This window comes from Schistocerca cancellata, chromosome 4 (assembly GCF_023864275.1).
Source record: "Schistocerca cancellata isolate TAMUIC-IGC-003103 chromosome 4, iqSchCanc2.1, whole genome shotgun sequence".
NCBI lineage: Eukaryota > Metazoa > Arthropoda > Insecta > Orthoptera > Acrididae > Schistocerca > Schistocerca cancellata.
In genome coordinates this window covers 874,663,412-874,686,821 of record NC_064629.1, presented here as the reverse complement: position 1 = coordinate 874,686,821, position 23,410 = coordinate 874,663,412, and the positions used below count along the sequence as shown (strand labels likewise).

Below are 23,410 nucleotides of genomic sequence, written 5' to 3'. Positions count from 1 at the left end.
TGCCTTGGTCAGTTGACTAGAGAGAAACTAGAAGGATGTCAAACGTGGCAATCCACACAGGCACAAGTCGAATTAAGAAAGATCAGCGAATGAAATGAAATTCTTCCATTTGTTTTGGTTTTGACTGATTGTTATAGTAACATACGAAGCTCAGGACGGTAACATTTTTGACACCATCCGAAGCTAGAATGAGGCTGGATGTGTCGCATGTGGATTTATACTTGAAAAGGGATATTTTATGCAAGATCGACTCGGAGCAGCAGGTGTGCACTGTCGCATGTAGTAATGTGATGCGAAATCCCCCGTAACTCAGCTGTCCGATTTTGAAGATGCGACTGGCAGAAGTAGCGGTGTTACTCATAGCATGTGTTTATCAGTTCTTCTGGGCCAGGAAACGATTTGCTTGAGAGTAACTTAGAACCGCCCCCTTCTCCCAGACCCCGAGATCTACCGATTGAACCTGCTCCACCTGTTCCATCTAAAATGAAAGCTGCAACCCATCTTCTTCCTGCCGAACTGAAATCGTATCATCTCCTAATACTTACATCCTAATTATCAGTTCCTTCCCTCATACATCTCACATAACTTTTCATAACACCTCCTCCAATAGTGCACCGTTATCTTTTTGGCCTGAGATTCGCCTGATATGTAAATAACGAATTAAAAAAGTAACATGGATCACAATTACATATCCGCAGATAAATATCCAAAGAGTGGGTGTCATGTAGTTATGTGTGTGGTGCTGTATGTATGTTAAATTTTCTTTATTTGAGTAATATTGTCATTGAAAATACAAACTTCTCATTTTTGTGGATGGACCATAAATTTAAAAATAAACGAAGGCTCTGAATAAGTAACTAATGTGAAATAGAAAAAGCAACTGAGCGCTCAACGTGTCTGACTGCTTCACTGAGTTGTCGGGTTCGATTCCCAATACTGTCAAAGATTTTTTCTTGGTATGAGGAGACGGTAAGAGTGCACGTAGCTTCGAAAGGCTCGTAGAGGAGGAGCTGAAGAAGTAGCGGCTAAAAGGCTCGGAAACCTGGCAAAGATTTGAAGAGCGTTGCGCTGACCCAATATCATATGTAATGACACTATAGGTCAAGGATGACGAGAAGACCTGTTGGCACCTCGGGGCCCGCTTGTAAAGGTTTTTAAATTTATTTTCGCAGTTATTGTCATTTCCCTCGTGCATAATAGTTTTCAATTCTCTTCGCCGCGTGGAGTGGCCGCGCGGTTTGAGGCGCCATGTCACGGATTGCGCGGCCCCTCCCGCCGGAGGTTCGAGTTCTCTCCCTCGGGCATGGGTGTGTGTGTTGTTCTTGGCATAAGTTGGTTTAAAGTAGTTTGTAACCTCAGCAGTTTGGTCCCTTAGGAAATCTCTCTCTCTCTCTCTCTCTCTCTCTCTCTCTCTCTCTCTCTCTCACACACACACACACACACACACACACACATCACACAATCCTCTTCGCGATTTTGTCATAGCAAGAGTCAGGTTTGATAGCAAACTCATTACTTCCTATCCAACTGCTCTCAGACTAGGTATCCGCGGTAACTGTTTGTAACATTTTTACACAGCCTCACAAACAAAGGGACGCACTTAGAAGAGATGGTGGGACGTCAGCGTAACTTTGTAGACCTACACACCAACGCCAGTTATGCAGATGATTAGAGTTGCAATTGTCTGTGACAGGTAGAGCAGCCACCAGAGTGCATTAGTGTTATCACCATGCCTGGTAGGTCATATAAGGGGCGTGAACAACATCAGACGGTGAGTGATCGCTATGATGGACGCAGTAAGACGCGTAGTCGTTGAGACAGCGTAATCAGCACCTGTCACAGTCTGAAAGAGACCGCATTGTGGGTCTTAATTAGGCCGGCCGGTCGTATCCTGCAATAGCGAGATTTGTTGGGTCTTCGGTCGTGGCAGTGACCCGTTGTTGGACTGCATGGGAACGTGAGGGCAGACATACCCATCGTCGATGTTCCGCGCGACCGTGCCTGACCACCACGACGGAGAACTGCCGTATTGTGCCGCAAACACATCGTAGCCCCTTCACATCTGCACCTTCCATCCGAGAACAAGTAACTGACTCCCTGCAACATTCTGTGTCCTCGCGCTGCATAGGTCGGAGACTAACAGCAGCTGGACCAGGGAATTACAGCAATACAGCGGCTGGGTCAGTAGTCGTGCCGTGACCGGGAAGCGTGAACTGCAAATGAGTGGCGATGACTGTAGGTTCCGTCGTCCTCGAGTATGGCAGCGACCTGGCGAATGCTCCCATTCTTGCATTCTTGCAATGTTGTAGTGGGGTAGATGTTGTACTACTGGCGTCATGGTGTGGGTGCGGCTTCTGATCACGGCTGGTAGTGATTGAGGGAACTCTGGCGGCCCAACGATACGTCACGGACATCCGGCGTCCTTATGTGTTATCTCTCATGCGGCAGTATCGTGAGGCCACTTTTCAGCAGGACAATGCTCGTCCACACATTGCGCGTGTCTCTATGACCTTTCTGCGTGATGTTGAGGTACTCCTGTGAGCAGGAGGGTCCCCTCATCTGTTCTCGGTGGAATATGTGTGAGAACCGCTCGGGGTAGCCGAGCGGTCTTAGGCGAATTGACATGGTTCGTGCGATCCACCCCGTCTGATTCGAGTCCTCCCTTGGGCACGGGTGTGTGTGTTGTCCTTAGCTTAAGTTAGTTTAAGTTCGGTTAAGTAGTGAGTAAGCCTAGGGACCGATGACCTCAGCAGTTTCGTCCTATAGAACTTACCACAAATTTCCAATATCCAATTTCCAATATGTATGGGACCAAGTCGGACGTCAACTTCGACCGAGTGTCAGCATCCAAGGTATGGATGACCAGTTACAACAGAGGATACTACGGTTTTATAACACCGTTACCAACTGTTTCCTGCTTATCTTTTGGGTACTTTACTTTTTTTTGTCAGGAAGTGTATTGCTGACCGATTACCCCCTTGTTCCAACTGGCCTTAAGGTGGGTTGCATTTGTCAGTAAGCGTTATGGAAATGTAAACTTTTTTCCTCCTGCAGCCGCAGTGCACGAAGGGACAGAATCGCGTTCGATCCTCGGTTTGACCCCCGCGACCGGAAGCGACGGTGCGGTGGTCCTGCAGCTGCGCCGCCTTATTAGCGTAATGACGGAGCGAGATCCCGGCCCGGCAGTATCGATTCGGTTTTAAAAAGCCGCGGGCCGGCTCTCCAGATTATATCCGGTGTCGTTATTTTTCCCGTACGGAGCGAGGCGAGCTCAATTTGTGGGGCGCAGCTGACTCCGTAATGGAGCGGCTCTTCTCCCTCTGGGCTGTGGGCTGGCGTCAGCTGGCTTACCTGTCCACCTAGCCCTCTTCCCCCGTCCTTGTCACCGTCAGCTCACATCACTGCACCACAGCACCAGCCAGTAAGACTTTTTTCCAGTACGGATCATCTCTTTTACTTCCCATATGAATTTGCCAACTGCTATGCGCCAGACTCGAGCAAACGGCTCCTTCGTAGTTCGCATGAGTCAAATACTCTGACGGCTTAGAAAAGATTAGAATAATTATAAACTGAGAGGCCAACCGTCACGGGAAGTGTTGTCCCAATTGATGTTGTGCCACGTATACTGCTGCTAGATGCGGCGTATGACCCAACTGTTGAATTTAACCAGCCTGTTACAGGTAGGCGTGTATTGGATTTGCCAGCACTTCGCGATCCACCCGACTCTGAACGAGGTACAATTCACAGTGCAATACGCATGGGTAATGAAAACCCCAAGAACTCGGGTTTCCGAGGTCAACGGTGCCTAGGTGTCCAGGGTGAATCTTGAATAACGCAGTGGCAGTATTTCCAATATCCTAAAACGCACACCAAATGACCGCAAGTGTTAAACGAATGGACATCACGTCCCCTCCGTGTAGGGTTGCAGGTACAAAAATAGAAAAGGCGGACTCGGCATTATATTTAGCCTAGTCAATTTTTTTACGAGGTATACATTTAATGTGCTTAAAGTAAAAAAAATCAGTAAACAGGCTTAAAATCTTGCAATTATGATAACAACTAAATGCACAGTCTTCTTAACTACTCAGTCTTCTTCCTGAGATAATCTTATGTTAAAATAGACTAGAAGTTATTCATTAAACAATTATCTATTGTTCTGGCGAAGGCGCAATGCAGGCGACCTCTCGTTCACACTTGTGTGTCTCCACACGGGTAAGAGGAGCGTCGCGCGAGCGTGACAGGACGAGTTTTTTTTTTCTTTTTTTAAAAGTTATTTGCTTCCGGGCCGTGACCATTCAGCCGATTCAATAGTAACGTCAACTAAGACGACACGAAAGTAAGGACACAACAACACCCAGTCCCCGAGCGGAGAAAATCTCCGACGCACCCAGGAACCGAACCCGGGCTACTTCGCTTAACAATCTACCGCGTTGACCGCACAAATATGGAGGCGGACAAAGGGGCGCGTTGGCATCGGCAGATCGGCACATTCTACTTTACCTCACTCGCTCTGCTCCTGGCGTGGTTGTGACAGTGTGTGTTAGGCTCGTTCGACCTTCGAAGAAAACCATAGGATGTAGGCGGAAGAATAGCATTGATTCGTATATCTACATGTCCTTATGATATATCTCCTAATTTTTAATTATACTTATTCCTCGCGCTTTCGTCATTAGCTTCCAATGGGCCCACGGTTGTGCGTTCTTTATTTTATCACTAAAAAGCATAACAAAAGCCGGACAGGCTGGACTTGTAACATCTGGCCGGACGCGATCTTAAAAAGCCGGATACCCAGTAACCCTAGCTCCGCAGCGCCGTACAGGGCGGGGCGATGGACTATTCACTGTTACTCAGATCGTCGCCGTTTTGTATGTGGTCCGTCAGGATGCCTTTACTACCAGAACCGTATGGAGGGGAAAGAACTGTACAGGCTTCAGCAGCAGAAGAGCGACTCGAAATGGTTCAAATGGCTCTGAGCACTATGGGACTTAACATCTGAGGGCATCAGTCCCCTAGAACTTAGAACCACTGAAACCTAACCTAAGGACATCACACATATCCATGCCCGAGGCAGGATTCGAACCTGCGACCGTAGCGGTCGTGCGGTTCCTGACTGAGCGCTTAGAACCGCTTGGCCACGGAGCGACTCGTTGTTAACATTGCATCCTTTGTCTTCCCGTGATTTCTGGTGACTCAGTCCGCTAATAAGTCATACTGGAGCAGCCGGTTTGGTAACGATCTAATTAATTCAAAATGCTTATATCCTGACGTTAAAAATTATATCGTATTATTGGGTTTTGTGTGTGTGCGCGTGTGTGTGTTGTTTTGCTTTTTCTTTTACTTACTGCAAGAAGTTTCGCCAATTATAGTTTCTTTGTAGAGCATCATGAATCGGAGTCTGGTTGATCTGATAATGAAGCTTGACCTCGCGATAACAGGAATGTCTCGTAGCCCTACCTGCTTCCCGTTTCCAGATTGGAGTGTAGCGTTCCACTACCTGCAGTTTCTCAAGGACGCGGTTTATCGTTGTTCAGCATTCCCCTTTGGAGGTGTAAGAGGACTTGTTTGGATGGTTAGATACAAGACGTCTGCAGTAACCTCTCAGTTTATGACAAGCGTATCGTCACGATTTACAAGCTATTAACATAATTAATGTTCAAACATGGATACATTCTGACTGTTTACTGAAATATATACTATACAATCTATAACTGTCTAGACAAAAATTAATTTATGGAGTGAAAGAACTTACCATGAGGAAACATTGACAGTTTGGGTTTAAACTATCTTCGTAATCCTTCATGCATTTTACTTCATTGGGAAGGTGAACTGATATCATCGTCGCAGTATCATTTCCTACTTTTTGAGCCGAAGTCAACATTAGAGAAAACCGAAAATACCGACTTGTTTCATCTACCGTCGTAATTATGAACATTATAGTTCCTAAGTAACTATGATGGGTCATTTAGAACAAATGTCGTACATATAGTGAATCTGCAGTTAAAATATCTGGCGCTTTAAAAGATTTCTTTTAGGTGATAAGATGATCGTCATCCAGTGCCATACATTACTTGCATAACACGCTTTTGTGTACTGAGGAATTCATTTCGAAAAGGAGAGTTATCGTAGAGTATAGCTCGATGTGAAACAGTGTGAACCAATCACACGAATAAGTACATACTAATATGGAAAAGTGGAAGGGACAGGGGAGGCCCGGGAATTAATGCTCGATGCTCCGTCTTCCTGCCACCGTATTACCACTTACTCGTAATGTCAAAGCTGAGGGGGAAGCTTCGTAAGCGTCACTCACTGAACCGATCGTAAGGATGTATGCAGCATATGCTGGCGAGCAGTACGGGAAAACGAAGCCTCGTGTCCAACTGCTGGCTGCTGCAGCGCTAGCTATAAGGAGTCCTGTGTTGTACGCGCGTCCGCACGGGCCCTGCGGTGCCACGTTTGATTTACTTTTTATCGCACCGCGGCTCCCTCCCCGCTCTCGCAACCCTTTCCTCCCGGACCCTCGGGGCCGGCCAGCCAGTATGTAAATGATGCGCCATTAAGGAGGAAAAAATATTGTGCTCGTATGGAAATGAGCCGCGCCGGGAGGGTGCCGGGCGTCGAACCCGGCAGCCTGCAGGAAACACCGTCTGTTGTAGCGAAGGCCAAAGTACTGCGCTTCGGCTATCTGAACCGAGAAGAGAGGAAGCAACACGGGACTTTTTAACGATGTTTTCGAACAGTTACTGAGTGGATCTCTGAAAACGGACTCTCCCTTGGTTTTGAAAAGAAAACGGTTTACTGAAGCCTGTGCTAGAAATATTCTGCAGAATGCGAAGATTAGACTGGTAGATCTGATAGCGCATGAATTGCTGAATCGGATCCGGGGGAAAACATTTATGGCGCAACCTGACTAAAAGAGAGGTTCGGTTGATTGGACGTATCCTGAATCATCAAGGAATTCTCAATTTGGCAACGGCTGGAAGAACAGGGGCAAAAATTATGTGGGTAGACTTGACAACAGGCTTTACGGCGAGAAGAACAGGGGCAAAAACTATATAGGTAGACTTGACTACAGGCGTAACTACAATGAGGAGCTTCAAATGAATGTCGATTGCAGTAGTTACGCGGAAATGAAGATTCTTGCAGAGGGTTGATTAGTGTGGAGAGCTGCATCGAAGCAGTCTTGGGACTGAAGACCACAACACAAGCAACTAAATAAAGTATTAATAACACCAATAGTTAATGTAGCATATAAACAGCTGTCAGTAAATAGAGCAGAATGTTACAAACTGTTTGATGTACCTCCTGAACTGGAAGAAATACATTACTGAGCTGCTCAAACAACTAAGTTCACCAATTTTTGCTCCTCGTATAATTCCTACTTTTGAAAAGAAACAAATCAACATCTTAAAATATTCTGCGTATTTTCATTCATCAATACCATATTCTGGGACAGCTCGTCACTTACAAGGGAAGCACACAACCAACGGGTCACAGACCTTAGCTGCTCCAGCAGGACCCTCTCTACAAGTATTTACAAGAAATCTAAGTGCAAAATTTTACGAACCTGTTACGTATCATTCGAGAGCGCCTGACTAGAGCTCTGCCCATACTGGGATTCTGGTCACTCCATTTACTTTTTTTTCTAACTTCCAAGCATCCACTAAAACACTAATATCGCTACGATGAATCATGTTCTTTAGGAAAGAAAGAACAATAGTAACAATAATAACTATAATAATAATTATAATAATAAATAGTGTGGTACATTCGTTGCGACGTATGGTAAGAGTATATCTGATAAACAGTGACAGTGCGTGTTAGAACGAACAGTTTACATGCGACGTAGAGGCATGAAAAATCGGAAAAAATAACACACTGCAACGAAATATCGACTGTACCGCAAATGTCAGACACACACATGAACATCAAAGTGGGATACTAACAAAATAAACTAACCCACAGGCGGTGGTGAAACTTCACCGAAACATGTTTGGTAGTTAAACAAGAAGAATTTGTGTTTGTTCAAGGAAGAACCATTGTTTCCACAACTATATATGGCTTATTAAACTGATAGTTCGATACTATTCATACCTCTCAGCACCTGTCTTCTTTGGAACTGGAATTAGTATATTCTTCTCGAAGCCGAAAGGTATTTCGCCCGTCCCTTATATCGTGCACGCTAGGCAGAATAGGCTTGTCACGGCTTCCTGTCTAAAAGATCTCAATAATTCTGAGGGTATGTCATCTGCTCTAGGAGCCTTTCTTCTACTTAGATCTTACAGTCCTATGTTAAAATTCTTCTCGGAGTATCGTATCTCTCACCTCATCCTCAGTTACTTCCCCTTCCATTTCTATAGTATTGTATCAGAGAGATTAGAGCCCACACAGAGGCATACCGACAAGCTTTCTTTCCACGAACAATACGAGACTGGAATAGAAGGGAGGACCGCTAGAGGTACTCAAGATACCCTCCGCCACACACCGTCAGGTAGCTGATTCAAATGGTTCTGAGCACTATGCGACTTAACTTCTGAGGTCATCAGTCGCCTAGAACTTAGAACTAATTATACCTAACTAACCTAAGGACATCACACACATCCATGCCCGAGGCAGGATTCGAACCTGCGACCGTAGCGGTCGCTCGGCTCCAGACTGTAGCGCCCAGAACCGCACGGCCACTCCGGCCGGCGTCAGGTAGCTTGCGGAGTCTGGATGTAGATGTAGATGTAGAATTCACTTCTATACATGGTTTTCAAGTTGCCTAAAACATACTTACGAATCTAGAAATCTTATAGGTCTTCGCCAACATTTGAGTTCCTAATGACGGCGCTTTGGAAGGAAAAGTAACCTATTCCCTAATGCTTGCAGGGGTTCTTGCTCTGTTCTTTTTCTTTTCCAGAAAATATAAGTAACGCAAATAATTAATCAGCACCAAGATTGGTTCTACACCAAATACGCGTTGTTTACTCGAATTACGGAATAAAAGTTAGAGATTAAGTCCCAATTATATAACAGGTGGCACTGTCTCGGATCTTTCTAGGACTAAGGATATAATTAAAGTGACCTGTGTGAAGGGACCATCCGAGAATTCGTTCTAAGTGACGTAGGGAAAGCACGGCAAATCCAAATCCGAGTCCCCAGACGGAAAGTGGAAGCCCGCGTGCTGCGTACGATTAGGGGTCGAGTGTCTCGAGCGCTGAGGCAGTAGCAACAGGAAGTAGGAATGAGAGATAGGGACGCGTCTGCTGATGATGATCGCCGTGGCGGGGTAGCGGGGTAGAGAGCGGCCGGCAGCACAGGAATGTGGGGGTGGCCCCTGTCATAAGACGGTATATATTTTAAAGAGTACGTAAATAACGTAATAATTTAAATAAGGCAGCGGGGGCGGGGGCGGGGGCCCGGCCGGCGCTGGCAGGCCAGTGTGGGAACGCGGGTTTTTTGTGGCGCAGCCGCCGCGCGCCTTCCAGATGGCTCGGGTCCGAACAATGCGCGCCCGCGCAGGCCGGCGCCCGGCGCCCGGCGCTCCGTTACACACGCTGCTGCTGACCAAGGTTCGTTGTCCTTTCTGACACATCTTTCCCACTCCAAGTCCTGCGACTGCTCAATGGGATCTCCCGCCGCCTCTCGTCCATTGACCACCGTATTCCGCAATGCATTTGACGCAGTGCAACGCTGCAGACCGCCATCGAAGGTCCCAGTATACGGAATACGTTCTCAGGTACGTCAGTGGCTCGAAGACTTTCTAAGTAATAGAATCCAGTACGTAGTTCTGGACAACGGGCGTTCGTCGGAGACAAAGTTAACATTCAACATCTTTATTCTTCGTGTCTATATGTTTGTTTCTGGACATAACTACCCTGGAAACGAACGCATTTCTCCCAACGAGAGACCAGTTTGTTGATATCGTCACTGTAGAGTGTCTGACATTGCTGGCGAAGCCACAACCTCGCCTCTGCTTGCACCGCTTCACTATCAAAAAATGGTTCAAATGGCTCTGAGTACTATGGGACTCAACTGCTGTGGTCATAAGTCCCCTAGAACTTAGAACTACTTAAACCTAACTAACCTAAGGACAGCACGCAACACCCAGCCATCACGAGGCAGAGAGAATCCCTGACCCCGCCGGGAATCGAACCCAGGAACCCGGTCGTGGGAAGCGAGAACGCTACCGCACGACCACGAGAGGCGGGCGCTTCACTATCAAAGTGAAGTCCTCGAAGGTGTTATTTAAGTTTTGGAAAAAAATGAAAGTCGTACGGGGGATAATCGATGACAGTGAATCCAAGGCGACGGACTATTGCAGACGGCGCAGCGCTCGTGTGTGGTCTGGCATTGTCATGTTCAATGAGCGAGCGCTCCATGTATGGAAGAACCCTTCGAATTCAAAACTCGACTGCAGGACGCTGTTTCTCATGTACCGACATAGTTACGTTACACAACACCGTGTTACACGCTACAGTTCGGAGCCCTCTAGCAGCAGTGGCTTGCAAATATATAGACGTGAAGAATAAAGATGTAGAATGTTAATAACGTTTGTCTTTTTTAAAGCTTTAAGTGTTTTGACATAAAAAATTATGAGACATTGCTTTTCATCTCGCCCTCATACATAAACGATCTTAGGGTTACAGTAAGCAACAATCTGAGACTGTTGCTGATGATGCTGTATTGTACGGGAAACGACGAAAGTCGAACTACGGACAAGGCCTGAGCAGTAGGCTCTCTATCAAAACATCTCCGGCCGTCAGCTTTCCAAGTCATTATTTATCCATCAATCAATCCTTCCTAGTTGCTAGGTCGCAGGTTCGAATCCTGCCTCGGACATGGATGTGTGTGAAGTCCTTATGTTAGTTAGGTTTAAGTAGTTCTAAGTTCTGAGGGACTGATGACTTTGGATGTTAAGTCCCATAGTGCTCAGAGCCATTTGAACCTAGTTGCTAGCTCGGTGTAGCTTGTCAGGAAACCAGAGGACAATCCCTCACATCACACATTCAGATCCCAAAAACTGCTGTCCTAAACGTCCAGATTCATGCCAGAAGTCAGACGGACAAAGCCCTATTGTGCTTCTGAGACGTATAAAATACATACAGCCAGTCGCTTGTACGGGGAAGTGTCATAGTTGGGCGACTGTATGGCGATAAAGATTGACTCTATTAGCATTTCTGTTTGGTGTGATGAATGACAGCGAGCTCTAAATTTGAAAAACAGTACAGATGAGTCAGAAAAGCAAATCTGTAATGTGCGAATATAGTATCACTGCTGCGTTCGTCGATTAAATATGTCGCAGTCGCGTTGTAAACAGACGTTAAATGGAACTAGCGCGTGAGCTTAGCTGTAGCGACTTTGGTTTATTGGGAGAATTCTAGGAAAGTGTACCTCACCTGTAAAGGAGAAGGCGTACAGAACACTAATGCCACCTGTTTCTGAGTACTGCTTGAGTGGTTGGCGTCCCTACCAGTTCGGGCTAAATGAAGACATCGAAACAGTTCAGAGACATGCTGTTAGATTTGGTTGGTCCGACCTACACGTGAGTACTACGAAATGCACCGTGAACTGAAATGGGACAGAAGAAGACGTTTATTTCGCGAAACACGTTTGAGAAAATTTAGAGAACCGGCTCTTGCGACTGACCGCAGAACGATTTTACTGTCGCCAACGTACATTTCACGTAAGCACCGCCACGACAAGATAAAATAAATTAGAACTCGTACGAAAACAAATAGCCAGTCGCTTATCCCTCGCTCCGTTTGCGATTGGAACAGGAAAGGGAATGACTAGCTGTGGTGCAAGGTTCCCTCCGCCTTGCACCGTATTGTGACTTGCGAATATGTATGCATGTTTGTATGTAGATGTAGACGTGCAGGGGAGAGCTACAGATCCTCGATTATACCACTGCAGACCACAGTGACTCCATAATACTTCAGAAAGAACTCTTCAGTATCCGACTGCAAGAATAGTGCCGCGCGTCACATGGTAATAAGCACGCCGTAGGAGACATCTCGCGAGGAAGAGACTCCACAAGTTTCTTCAGGCATGCCATATCCACCTCAATGCACTCATTCATTATTAGAACCTATAGAGATACCAAATTTCAGGAAAGTCAATTTCTACGTTTAACCTGCTGTTCCATACGGTCTTACTCTTTTTGTGTTTTCTTCAAGTGTTAGGCATTTGCCTGTTACGTTAATGGTCCCACACATGTTGAATGAGATTAAGATCGGACTGTGCAGCGGGCCTATCGAGGTGCAGTAGGGTACCTCTATGTTCGTCAAACTATGATGGTTTGCCTGCAGCCCTGTGAACCAGGCTGTCATCATCTTGGAAAACGGATATGTCCACAGAAGAGTCATCACGATGATGACACCTAGTCTCCGATGACGTTGGAATAAACATCCTTCTTCATGTTCACGGTAACCTGAGTGAGTGTGTTCAGGTAATGGTACAAAACACCTAAAAACATCAGAAAACCACCTATGGTGTGACCTATACCCTTCACATACCGCGGGTTAAACGCCTCACTGGGCTTTCAGTAAACTGGACGCCTCGCATCTTTTGAGTCGAGACAAAATCGCGACTCGGCGGATCACACTGCACACCTCCAGTCAGTTACTGCCCAGTTTTTGTGTTGTTTGACCCAGTTAAGACGTGCAGCGTTATGTGCTGCTGTGAGTAATCGCCTTTTGTGACGTACCCGACTCCGGATGTTCAGTGCATGATGTTCCCTTCCTAGTGTTCGCTCGGAAACGTGTTGAAATAGACTTTCATTCACTTACACAGCAGTATTCCTATTTGATTTAAAACCGATTATCATTGACAAGGAGTCACGATCGTCTCCCATCGCTATCAGTTAGGATCCTTTTACTTCCACTGTTATTTTGCAAGTGTTCAATGGTTGCGAGTGGTACACCATTCTTTGTAGACACTTTGGACAGTTTCGCAGTATTACACCAAGAAATCGGCGACTGTTATCACAAGTTCACCAACCAAAGAAGAAAAATACACTATAAGAAAAGAAAAAAACAAAAAGAAGACGCACCTGAAAGGAGTTATGTAAATCTGACATTCATAAGGTATCGAAGGAAAATGCAATATTGTAAACTTTGGCGGCCGGTGGATGACTGTTTAACGCTGCAGCGCAATTTCACCGCGCAGCTGGTAAAGGTAGTAAACAGGGGAAATGTTGAGACCAGGGCATAAAGTCTTTGCGAATTTAATTCCGTGTACTCAGTTGGACAGTAACGATACCTCGCAGATAGGTGCGTGAAGAATACGCGCAGATGTCAGCATTTGAGACAGGCCGTGTAGCGGGACTCAAAGAAGTCGGTTGGAATAATCGGCGAATCGTTCGACCTTTGAACAGAAGCGATGCCATTATGCGACGATACTGCCAAGAGTGGGTGAACCGTGGCCAGGTCTACCTAGAGAGACAGCAGAACGTGAGAGGAACTCATAGCCCCGGATTCATCATTATCAAACGGGTTCTTCAGTGATCACAAGGACCATTAATAGTCGGCTCACAGAAAGGTGGCTAACCACATAGCGCCCCATCAACCAACTACCATTGACCTTTGTACACCAACAAGCCCGTTTTCAGTGGTGTTGGGCACGTTCGGCCTGGAATCTCACTGACTGGAGTAGAATTGTCTTCAATGATGAGTCCCTCTTCGAACTGAACTCTGATGGAGGCGACCCGGACAGCCGAGGGATATCAACCTGACTGTCGCCCAGCTTACGGCCCGACGGCCAGGAGTGACGGTCTGGGGTGTCATTTCATTTCATAGTAGGAATCCTTTGATCGTCACGCATAGCCCCGTTACAGCACAGCGGTTTGTCGACGACATTGTACGCCCCGTTTTGTTTCCCTTCACGACAAACCATCCTGGGCTTACATTTCAGCAAGATAATACCTGCCCGCACATGGCGAGAGATTCTACTGCTTGCCTTCGTGCTTGGAAAATCATACCTACACTTCAGCAAGATAATACCCGTTCGCACATAGCGAGAGATTCTACTGCTTGCCTTCGTGCTTGCCAATCCATACCTACATTTCAGCAAGATAATGCCCGCCCGCACATGGCGAGAGCTTCTACTGCTTGCCTTCGTGTATGCCAAATCATACCTACATTTCAGCAAGATAATACCCGCCCGCACATGGCGAGAGATTCTACTGCTTGCCTTCGTGCTTGCCAAACATACCTACATTTCAGCAAGATAATGCCCGCCCGCACATGGCGAGAGCTTCTACCGCTTGCCATCCTGCTTGCCAAACCATACCGTGGTCAGCAAGGTTGCCGGATCTCTCCCCAGTTGAGAAAATCTGGAGCATCGTGGGAAGGGACCGCCGACCAGCTAGGGAGTTTGACCATCTAACGCGTTCATCGGACAGAATTTGGCACGATAGCCTTTAGGATATCCAACAGTTCTTTCAATCAGTACCAAGCCGAATAACTGCTCGCATAAGGGCTAGTGATGGAGCAACGCGTTGTTGACTTGCTCAATTTGTGACTTTCTTGAATAATTCATCGATTTATTCTGAAATTGTAATCATTTGTTCGTCCCTACGTGCACATCACATCTAACGTCCCGTAGTGCCTAGGTAGGCCGTGTAATTTCTTTCTAGTATTCATTAAAATAAAATCGAATCGTATGAGTTGGAGTATTATCGTCGCGGAAAGATGCACTTCTCATGCCGGAGAAAGTTTGCATCAGCGAACACTACTGACAACTGAAATCGTTTAATACACATTACTTGCTACTTTCTCTTACACCGCCCCGAACCTCCACGGTAACAGAACGCAGTGTCATTCTTCCATACAAACACAGCCTGCACTATGAGAGAGACTCGTCCGCCATATCAAATATTACATCAGACTTCTTGTCTCACGCGCCACAAAATTCTTTGTTGCATCTGTATAATTTACAAGATGTTTGACAATGGTAGTCGTATCACGAATATTTTGTTTCTAGGCGCCGGTTTCGTTGTTATTATGTTCTCCAGACACTCATTAAATTCAGCAAATCAATTTTGTGCCATTTCCATTAATTCCATAACTGCGCTTACCAGACGAATGTTTTCCAGTAATTTTGTGTGTTGACTTGTTAGATTCAGTTGTTCTAGCTTTCGACACCATTAGTATGTTGGCGACTGTTATCGCAGGTTCATCTACTGAAGGATGATGATGCTTGGTTTGTCGGGCGCTCAACTACGCGGTCATCAGCGCCCGTACAAAGTCCCAATTTTTACACAGTCCAAAGTTTTTTACAGTTCAGTCTAGTCACTGTCACGAATGATAATGATGATGAAATGATGAGGACAACACAAACACCCAGTCCCCGGGCAGAGAAAATTCCCAAGCCGGCCGGGAATCGAACCCGGGACCCCGTGATCCAGATGCAGCAATTCTAGCCACCAACTAAAGAAGAATATATATTTAGGTTTAACGTATCAGTTAGCGCTCTGTTGACGAGACTCAGAACTGTCCACTGTTTTTGTTTCTCTACATGTCGGCTGGTTGCTTTGAGGCTGCGTAATCAGGCATGCATGTCATCTAGTACCCTGCAGCTTTGCTCTCTGTCAGATGGAAGCCAATGCGTTCCGCGACTTCTAACTAATAAAATCACTACTAATGCTATGATATAATTATTAGCTTTTCTCTGAATACTGTTACGTTGTTGGATGTAAGGCCGAGTGAAATTACGTCGCATCCAGTGGCGAGAGAAGACGATTCTGATGGCCTCCGAGTGTGGATCATCAGTCCGAAAGCCTTTTGAAATATTCTGCGTCTCTAACAGTAGGCAATGGATGAGGTTCGTACCGATAATGGGATATTACGTTCAATATATTTTGTCTGTGTTTAACATCCCAGGGACTAGGTGTTAGTTGTTTATTGATCCGCAGATCAGTTTACAATGATACTAGATTGTGAGCTTAATACACCAATGAGAGTCACTTGCAAAGCCTACTTCCAACGGAAACGGTCGCTTCACACCTGAACACGAATATATTCCTGCAGATGCCAGGAAAAAGATCTCGGCGCAAGTAAGCAGCCGTATTTCTACACACTTATGTAGAAATGAAGAGGAGGTCAGAGTGCTGGCTGCGCCTCCGCTGCACGGCTCCCATTCTTTATTCCCCCGCTGCTATCTTCCATTTGTTCCCGATGACGTATTCGTGATGGAAACAAATGATGAACGCTCTGTTAATTCATAAAATTCTCTAAAAGGGTAGGGAAGCAATCTGTCCCCTCGCCCCCCGTTCTTTACAAATACTCCGCGTCCTATCTCAAATTTCTTAAACAGAAAAGGGGAAAAAATGCTCATCTCCTTCGTATGCTGGGAACCTCCAGGGGTGTCCAGTCGTACCAGAGCGACCTGTGTTTGCCGTAACAGTTGATGTAAACTCGTATTTATGTCTGTGATATGGGCCTGGCAAATTCATTGACAAAATATGCTTAACGCCGCTGCAGAGCGGAGTTCCACCTTCACCAGAACTGCGGATGGAATCAAACACAAGATTATCTATACTGTAAGGAATGACAAGCGTAAAACTATTATTTCGAAATAACGATTTTTTTGCAAAAATCTTTACCAAATGAAGGCGCATCCCTTTCTCTTTGTTACCCCGATCCAACCCGTTACTCATTTCGCCTATTCGGATTAAAAATAAATTATGATTTATGTTATAGACACTTTAGTGCTACACAAAGTCGAAAGTCAATCGAATGAAATATACAACTGTGCTTATGTCAGTGACGTACGTTCAGTTCGGTAATGTTTTTCTTTTTTTGTCATGCACTTTCGACTTAAAGTCTGGTCAAGAGTGATGCCGAAAAGTAGTGATTACTCCAATGAAATTCACGAGCTCTATGTTGGTGAATAAATCAACGATTACTGGATTAACAGATTTATATTTTTTCTTACTGACGGATTAGTTTGGTATCGTTTGCAAACTTGGCGCGTGGTCTTAAATACGTATGTTGTTATAAACAATTCGCAAATTTGTATTTTTATTTGCTGCCATCTACATTGGACCAGCGGCCTAGTGACTAAGACTAATCGTGTTTTCGCAATATTGTGCGTGTACTTAAAATTAAGCTAAATTTGCCTCTTAGAGTTTTAAGAAAGTAGCATTTTTAAATACTTGGAAACTTATAACTAATTACAAAACAGAAATGCTTAAATTTTTTAAAAGATTATGTATGCAAGGAAGAAAAATAGGAAGAGAGGAAAGAGTTTAGATTTGTAGGCTACTACCACTGATGCTGTCTGGGAGGCAGCACCTCACTCAGCCTTTTGCTCCTGGTCAGCCAATGCCCAATCTACTTCAAAATGGTTCAAATGGCTCTGAGCACTATGGGACTCAACATCTTAGGTCATAAGTCCCCTAGAACTAAGAACTACTTAAACCTAACTAACCTAAGGACATCACACACACCCATGCCCGAGGCAGGATTCGAACCTGCGACCGTAGCAGTCCCGCGGTTCCGGACTGCAGCGCCAGAACCGCTAGACCACCGCGGCCGGCGCCCAATCTACTACTACTCGCCATCCGAGGCGATGACGTCAGCAAGAGTTTGCGCCTCTTCCCTCAACTGGCGTGGTCCTAAATCTACATTATGTTCTGTTTTTTTTTTTTTTATCTACTCTACAGGGCAGCGTGTGCTGTGCTCTACTTCTACATGTACCTTACAATCCAATATTGCTGTCCAATGTAGTAGATTGCAGCTCTGGTATAGCAATTTATATTGGAAATTGCATGGTTTCTGAGTACTTTTTACGGCAGAACTAGTAACTGCGTTGTACGAAATGGAGACAACGCCGTTCACTCGGCACTCGACTGCTGATTCAGATCCAGATTTAGATTTTCCGTGCTTTCCCTAAGCTCCATAAGGCGTATAATGCGGTGTTTCCTTCACATACTTACCTACGACGAGATATCTCCTTTTCGTAATCAGGAGGACTGGGGCACGCACCCTCTCTATCGTGCACTGTACAGTCGCTTGTACAGTACATAATTTACGTAGCTGAAGCAGTTTTAAATATTTCGTGGCGCTGCTTATTACAATATAGGAACACTGCGAGGGTTCCTTCAATGACACTACGTCCAGTTTCCTCTGCCATCCTGCCGTCTAGTTGGCTGGAATTATACGAGTCCTGCAACTGTAAGCTATCTCCCTTGCAGTAAGTTTGTTAACGTATGACGTTGTGCCCGGACAGGAACGGCGTGGCTGCTCCTTTTCGAAGGAGTTTGCCGGAAGTCTCGGAGAAGCAATTGGCCGTAAGTGATTGTGTGAAAATAAAGGTTATCGGTCGGAAAAAGAGGGTGTGAGATCTTAAAACACAGCTCAATTTAGCGCGCATCGGTGTTAAAATGAACGAGCGTTTTCAATCGATAAAACATATATTTAAGCCCATTAATTATATCCCCTTGCGAGTGGACGTATCATTTTCTCCCAAACCGGTGAAGGCACCTGACGAACCCCTAATGAGTATCGATTTCACTCTATTTTACTCGTAATTAGGTGATGAAATTAGAGAGAGGCGTTGCAGGAATCCACGCACAGTTACACGAATTTAATTGCTTCGGCGCACATGAGCGCCACGAAGAAAGAGTTGCCGAGAGCGCTTCCGGCGCAGATGAGTAATTTACATGTGAACCGCAACGGCCCGTTTTTTGTCCGCTAGCGCCTCCTCACCTTGTCCGCCGCCGCCGCAGCCCTCAACTGCAAACGAGTTACGCGTTCTGTAAGCTATTCGTGACAACGGGATTGTTGTCACCGCGCCAGCTGCAGTCTGCAGCGACTCGTAGAAAGCAGCCTCTGCGGTTTTCCCATGTTTGTCGTGTATTTCTACAGATGTAACCAATCGAACTGTGTCTTTGGTACGTATAGCGTAAATCGTCTAATAGCGGTCTGCGTTGCGTGTAAATAACACGTTTACTGACATGTAGTACAGCATTTAGATATGAAGTTATTCTTCGGTACCATTATTATTTATAGCGTATATTTTTCTATTCACATGTCTAAACTTTCAGGAAGTTTATTCCTTTCAGTTAAGCATTGTAAACAAATTTTATCAAGCGACAAACAGTTCGACACCGGTATTTACGAGTATTTCAGTTTCCAAATGCAGTATCCCTTTTTATATTTTGGCCAACAGCCGTAGTACATTTCTTGAATAAACTCTTTTCTTGCCCGAGTTGGGTTGTTGGGTTGTTTTGGGGGAAGAGACCAAACAGCGAGGTCATCGATCTCATCGGATTAGGGAAGGACGGGGAAGGAAGTCGGCCGTGCCCTTTCAGAGGAACCATCCCAGCATTTGCCTGGAGCGATCTAGGAAAAATCATGGAAAACCTAAATCAGGATGGCCGGACGCGTCTCCTTCCCCGAGAATGTTTCTTTAATAAACAGTTTATTTCATTTTATTTGTGATTAACAAATTTCGCTCAACTGGGTACTATCACGCAACATCACATGGCGTGGTCAACATCTAAAAATTAAAATTACGTGCTTTAAGCACATAATGCAATTCTTGTGAAAGGTCGCTTGATGCTGCTTTAGAGAGCGAAATTAACTTGTCGAAAATGAGAAAAGTGCTTATTTAAAATAAAAAACACCCTTACGCAGGAAAATAGCTTCATGAAGAAATGTAATTCTTACATTATGCGTATTTACTGCAGGCGACAGACAGTTTCCTCTGCGAAACAGCTTTAGCCAGCTGACTTTTTTTCTGTACTGCGGTACTTGGTCGCATTTTTAAACGAGATTTTCTCTGTTTCTTTGCTCGGAAACTCTGCTCGACCATTAGAATTTAGGTTTCCAGTGACTTCTCTAAAGTGCTCCAAAATAGTACGCAGCCGGCCGCGGTGGTCTAGCGGTTCTAGGCGCTCAGTCCGGAACCGCGCGACTGCTACAGTCGCAGGTTCGAATCCTGCCTCGGGCATGGGTGTGTGTGATGTCCTTAGGTTATTTAGGTTTAAGTAGTTCTAAGTTCTAGGGGATTGATGACCACAGATGTTAAGTCCCATAGTGCTCAGAGCCATATGAACCATTTGAACCTCCACTTCCGCGAGACATCGACGCGAAAAGTACCGAGTTTGGTGAGCAAGCCAAATCAATGACTGCTTGCTGCTGAATAGACCAACATCGTCCAACTCAGCCTGTGACCGAATAGCCCTCCAGACTTGCTCGATTCTCTCCTCCTGATCTCCGTGCTGCGCAACTCCCAGAGCAAATAGGAGCTCCGTCTCAGAAGTCAATACCGATGAAAGGATTGTACAATATTATATCAACTACCACTTAATCTATAAGGAAAAGCCAGTCACAAACGTTCCCGCGCATAGCGAAGGGCTCTCAAATCTGTTCCGAGGCTCTGCACATCGGCTACGATTTCCGCTCCCACAAGCAGAGAAAGAAACCCACAGTGCCCTTCAGTTTCACGAAACACAGGAAACATCTGTTCAAAACAGTGCTTCAGTGACATTCCAGAGACTCGTCTTATTTAGCAACAGAGTGATGTTTATGATCCCTCTCGCCATAGAGAGTCCTCTGAAAAGACACTATATTTCCCAGCTGAGTCCCTCGTGTTGTCTACAGCCGCATTTCTGGAGGAAACCTCCGTCCCCGCTGACTCCGTGCTGGCGCCCGTCTCTTCAGAACACGACGCAGGCCAACTCTTCCGTTGTGGCCTCCTCCCGGCTCCTTGCGGGGGCGGCCCTCGCGACACGAGTAGGCTGCGGTTGTAAATACCTCCCCGACCCACTAACGCCGGATCCCACACAGAGCTTCCCTGTAAACCTGCAGCCTGTATCGCCAAAAACGTGCACAGAACGTATTCAAAATGAAATGACATAAATAGAGAAAATAAACTAAAGAACTAATTAAAGATAAATCTCGCAATCACTCATTACCCCCATGAAATCAAACTCGTCTTAATACAAACGATCGGACCTCAGATTAGTATTAATTAAAGAAATAAATGAGAAAATGAGAGCAGGAAGCCCAGCCTCAGGCTGTCGCGTCTCAACCCTTACGACTCCTTTCTCTGCCTTGTAAACACAAACGTCCGGCAGACCTGTTCAAAGAAACCTTTCTTTTGTGAAATTACTATGTGATGATGATGTTTGGTTTGTGGGGCGCTCAACTGCGTGGTTATCAGCGCCCGTACAATTACCCAATCTTTTGCTCAGTCCAATTTCGCCACTGTCCTGGATGATGATGAAATGATGAGAACAACACAAACACCCAGTCATCTCGAGGCAGGTGAAAATCCCTGACCCCGCCGGGAATCGAACCCGGGACCCCGTGCTCGGGAAGCGAGAACGCTACCGCGAGACTACGAGCGGCGGACCTGAGGCAGGGTTCGAATCTGCGACCGTATCAGGCGTGCGGTTCCGGACTGAAGGGCCTAGAACCGCTCGGCCACAGCGGCCGGCAGCAAGTACCTCGACTGCTAAGACATTAATATATGTGATACATACAAAGATCGTATTTCGGAGATCTAATAGATGACGTTGAATATAATTCCTTGCACCGAAATTGTGTAAGAGGGAAATGAAACTTTTTCAACTGATCATATATTTTAATCTGCCAGGAACTTCGATATTCTGTCTTGTTTGAGACAATACGAAATCTGCAATAGGAGTACAGTTCTCTATTTTAGGACAAATAAGTGTACTCAGACAAGTTCGCCAAGTTACAGACATAGCGACAATCACAATCTGTAGCAAGCTCTCGAACGCTGAGGTTGGCGGTAGTGTCACGCGAATCAACGTAAAAACGAGAGACTTTAAGCTTCGTTCGGCAGCAAAATTCCCCAGAATTTAAACGAATGAAATGGGCCGTGGCTGCCTATTTTCCTACCTGCTGTTCTGCAGATCTCTTCATTTCGATACTAGAAGTGATCGATTTGTTTGTAAACAGGTCATAACCGTAGCGATACATGTGTCCTGTAGAAGGTTCAGAAAAAAAGTTACCAGGCTGGATGGCAGTACACTGCTTGGTTGCCCCCCATAACCGGTTACACTGACGCCGCTCCTCGACAGCTGGTGTCCTCGTATGGTAGTCGACAGCCTCGTAAAACTTTTAACTTCGCTTTCTTAGAATGGGTTGAGAAGCGCATCGTATCAAAGCAGCATTTGTTACCGTTAAGTATGTAGTGTATTCGTGTGAGAGATGAGTAAAATCGGTGTCCTGTTGGGGTGTATGCTTCCCTTGTCACTTTATGCTGGTCCACCATCTGCACAATTTTGAACCTGAGGCCGGCCGCTGTGGTCTAGCGGTTCTAGGCGCTCAGTCCGGAACCGCGCGACTGCTACGGTCGCAGGTTCGAATCCTGCCTCGGGCATGGATGTGTGTGATGTCCTTAGGTTAGTTAGGTTTAAGTAGTTCTAAGTTCTAGGGGACTGATGACCACAGATGTTAAGTCCCATAGTGCTCAGAGCCAGTTGAACCATTTTGAACCTGAAGGTTTGAGACAGCCTGTAGCACCAGGGCAGTAAATGAGGTTTAAAGTCTCGACCTGTCGTCCTATCTGTGATTCTAACGTATACTTTGAGTAGATGCTATCAGATCGTGTGGGAGAGGAGGCATCAGTAACCAACCGTAACTAGGCGGTCGTCAGTATGACAGTTGCTTTGATTGCAAGGTGAAAGTTGTTCGTGTCAATGAAAAAATATGAATATTGCAAGTGTTAGTCTGAGATTGGTACGCTGTGTTTTGACGTTGCAGGCGAGCGGCCGTACAAGTGCCACCTGCCAGAGTGCGGGCGTGCCTTCATCCAGCTGTCGAACCTGCAGCAGCACCTCCGCAACCATGACGCCCAGGTGGAGCGGGCCAAGAACCGGCCCTTCCACTGCAACATCTGCGGAAAGGGCTTCGCCACCGAGTCCAGCCTGCGCACCCACACATCCAAGGTACGACTCGCTGTAGCTCTGTAGCTTGCTCGCCCAATAGCTGCTTGCGAGGGTTTGGCGTAGGGCGACTATCTGGCCAGACACGATAACGTTCCAGTATTGTGTGTTATGGAAAAAGGTTTTAATGTTCGTACTGCGAAGAACAGATAGTTTCAGCATGATACACTCCTGGAAATTGAAATAACAACACCGTGAATTCATTGTCCCAGGAAGGGGAAACTTTATTGACACATTCCTGAGGTCAGATACATCACATGATCACACTGACAGAACCACAGGCACATAGACACAGGCAACAGAGCATGCACAATGTCGGCACTAGTACAGTGTATATCCACCTTTCGCAGCAATGCAGGCTGCTATTCTCCCATGGAGACGATCGTAGAGATGCTGGATGTAGTCCTGTGGAACGGCTTGCCATGCCATTTCCACCTGGCGCCTCAGTTGGACCAGCGTTCGTGCTGGACGTGCAGACCGCGTGAGACGACGCTTCATCCAGTC

At 46.0% G+C, this 23,410-nt stretch overlaps 1 protein-coding gene across 1 annotated transcript in view; it reads left to right on the top strand.

Annotated features, from left to right (window-relative positions):
• The window catches only part of LOC126185029 (zinc finger and BTB domain-containing protein 24-like), a 566,213-nt gene that overhangs the window by 446,298 nt on the left and 96,505 nt on the right, over positions 1-23,410 (top strand). Inside the window, exon 8 of the mRNA XM_049927762.1 lies at positions 22,725-22,909. Within this exon, the coding sequence (XP_049783719.1) occupies positions 22,725-22,909 (185 nt within the window). The remainder of the gene's footprint in view (positions 1-22,724; positions 22,910-23,410) is intronic.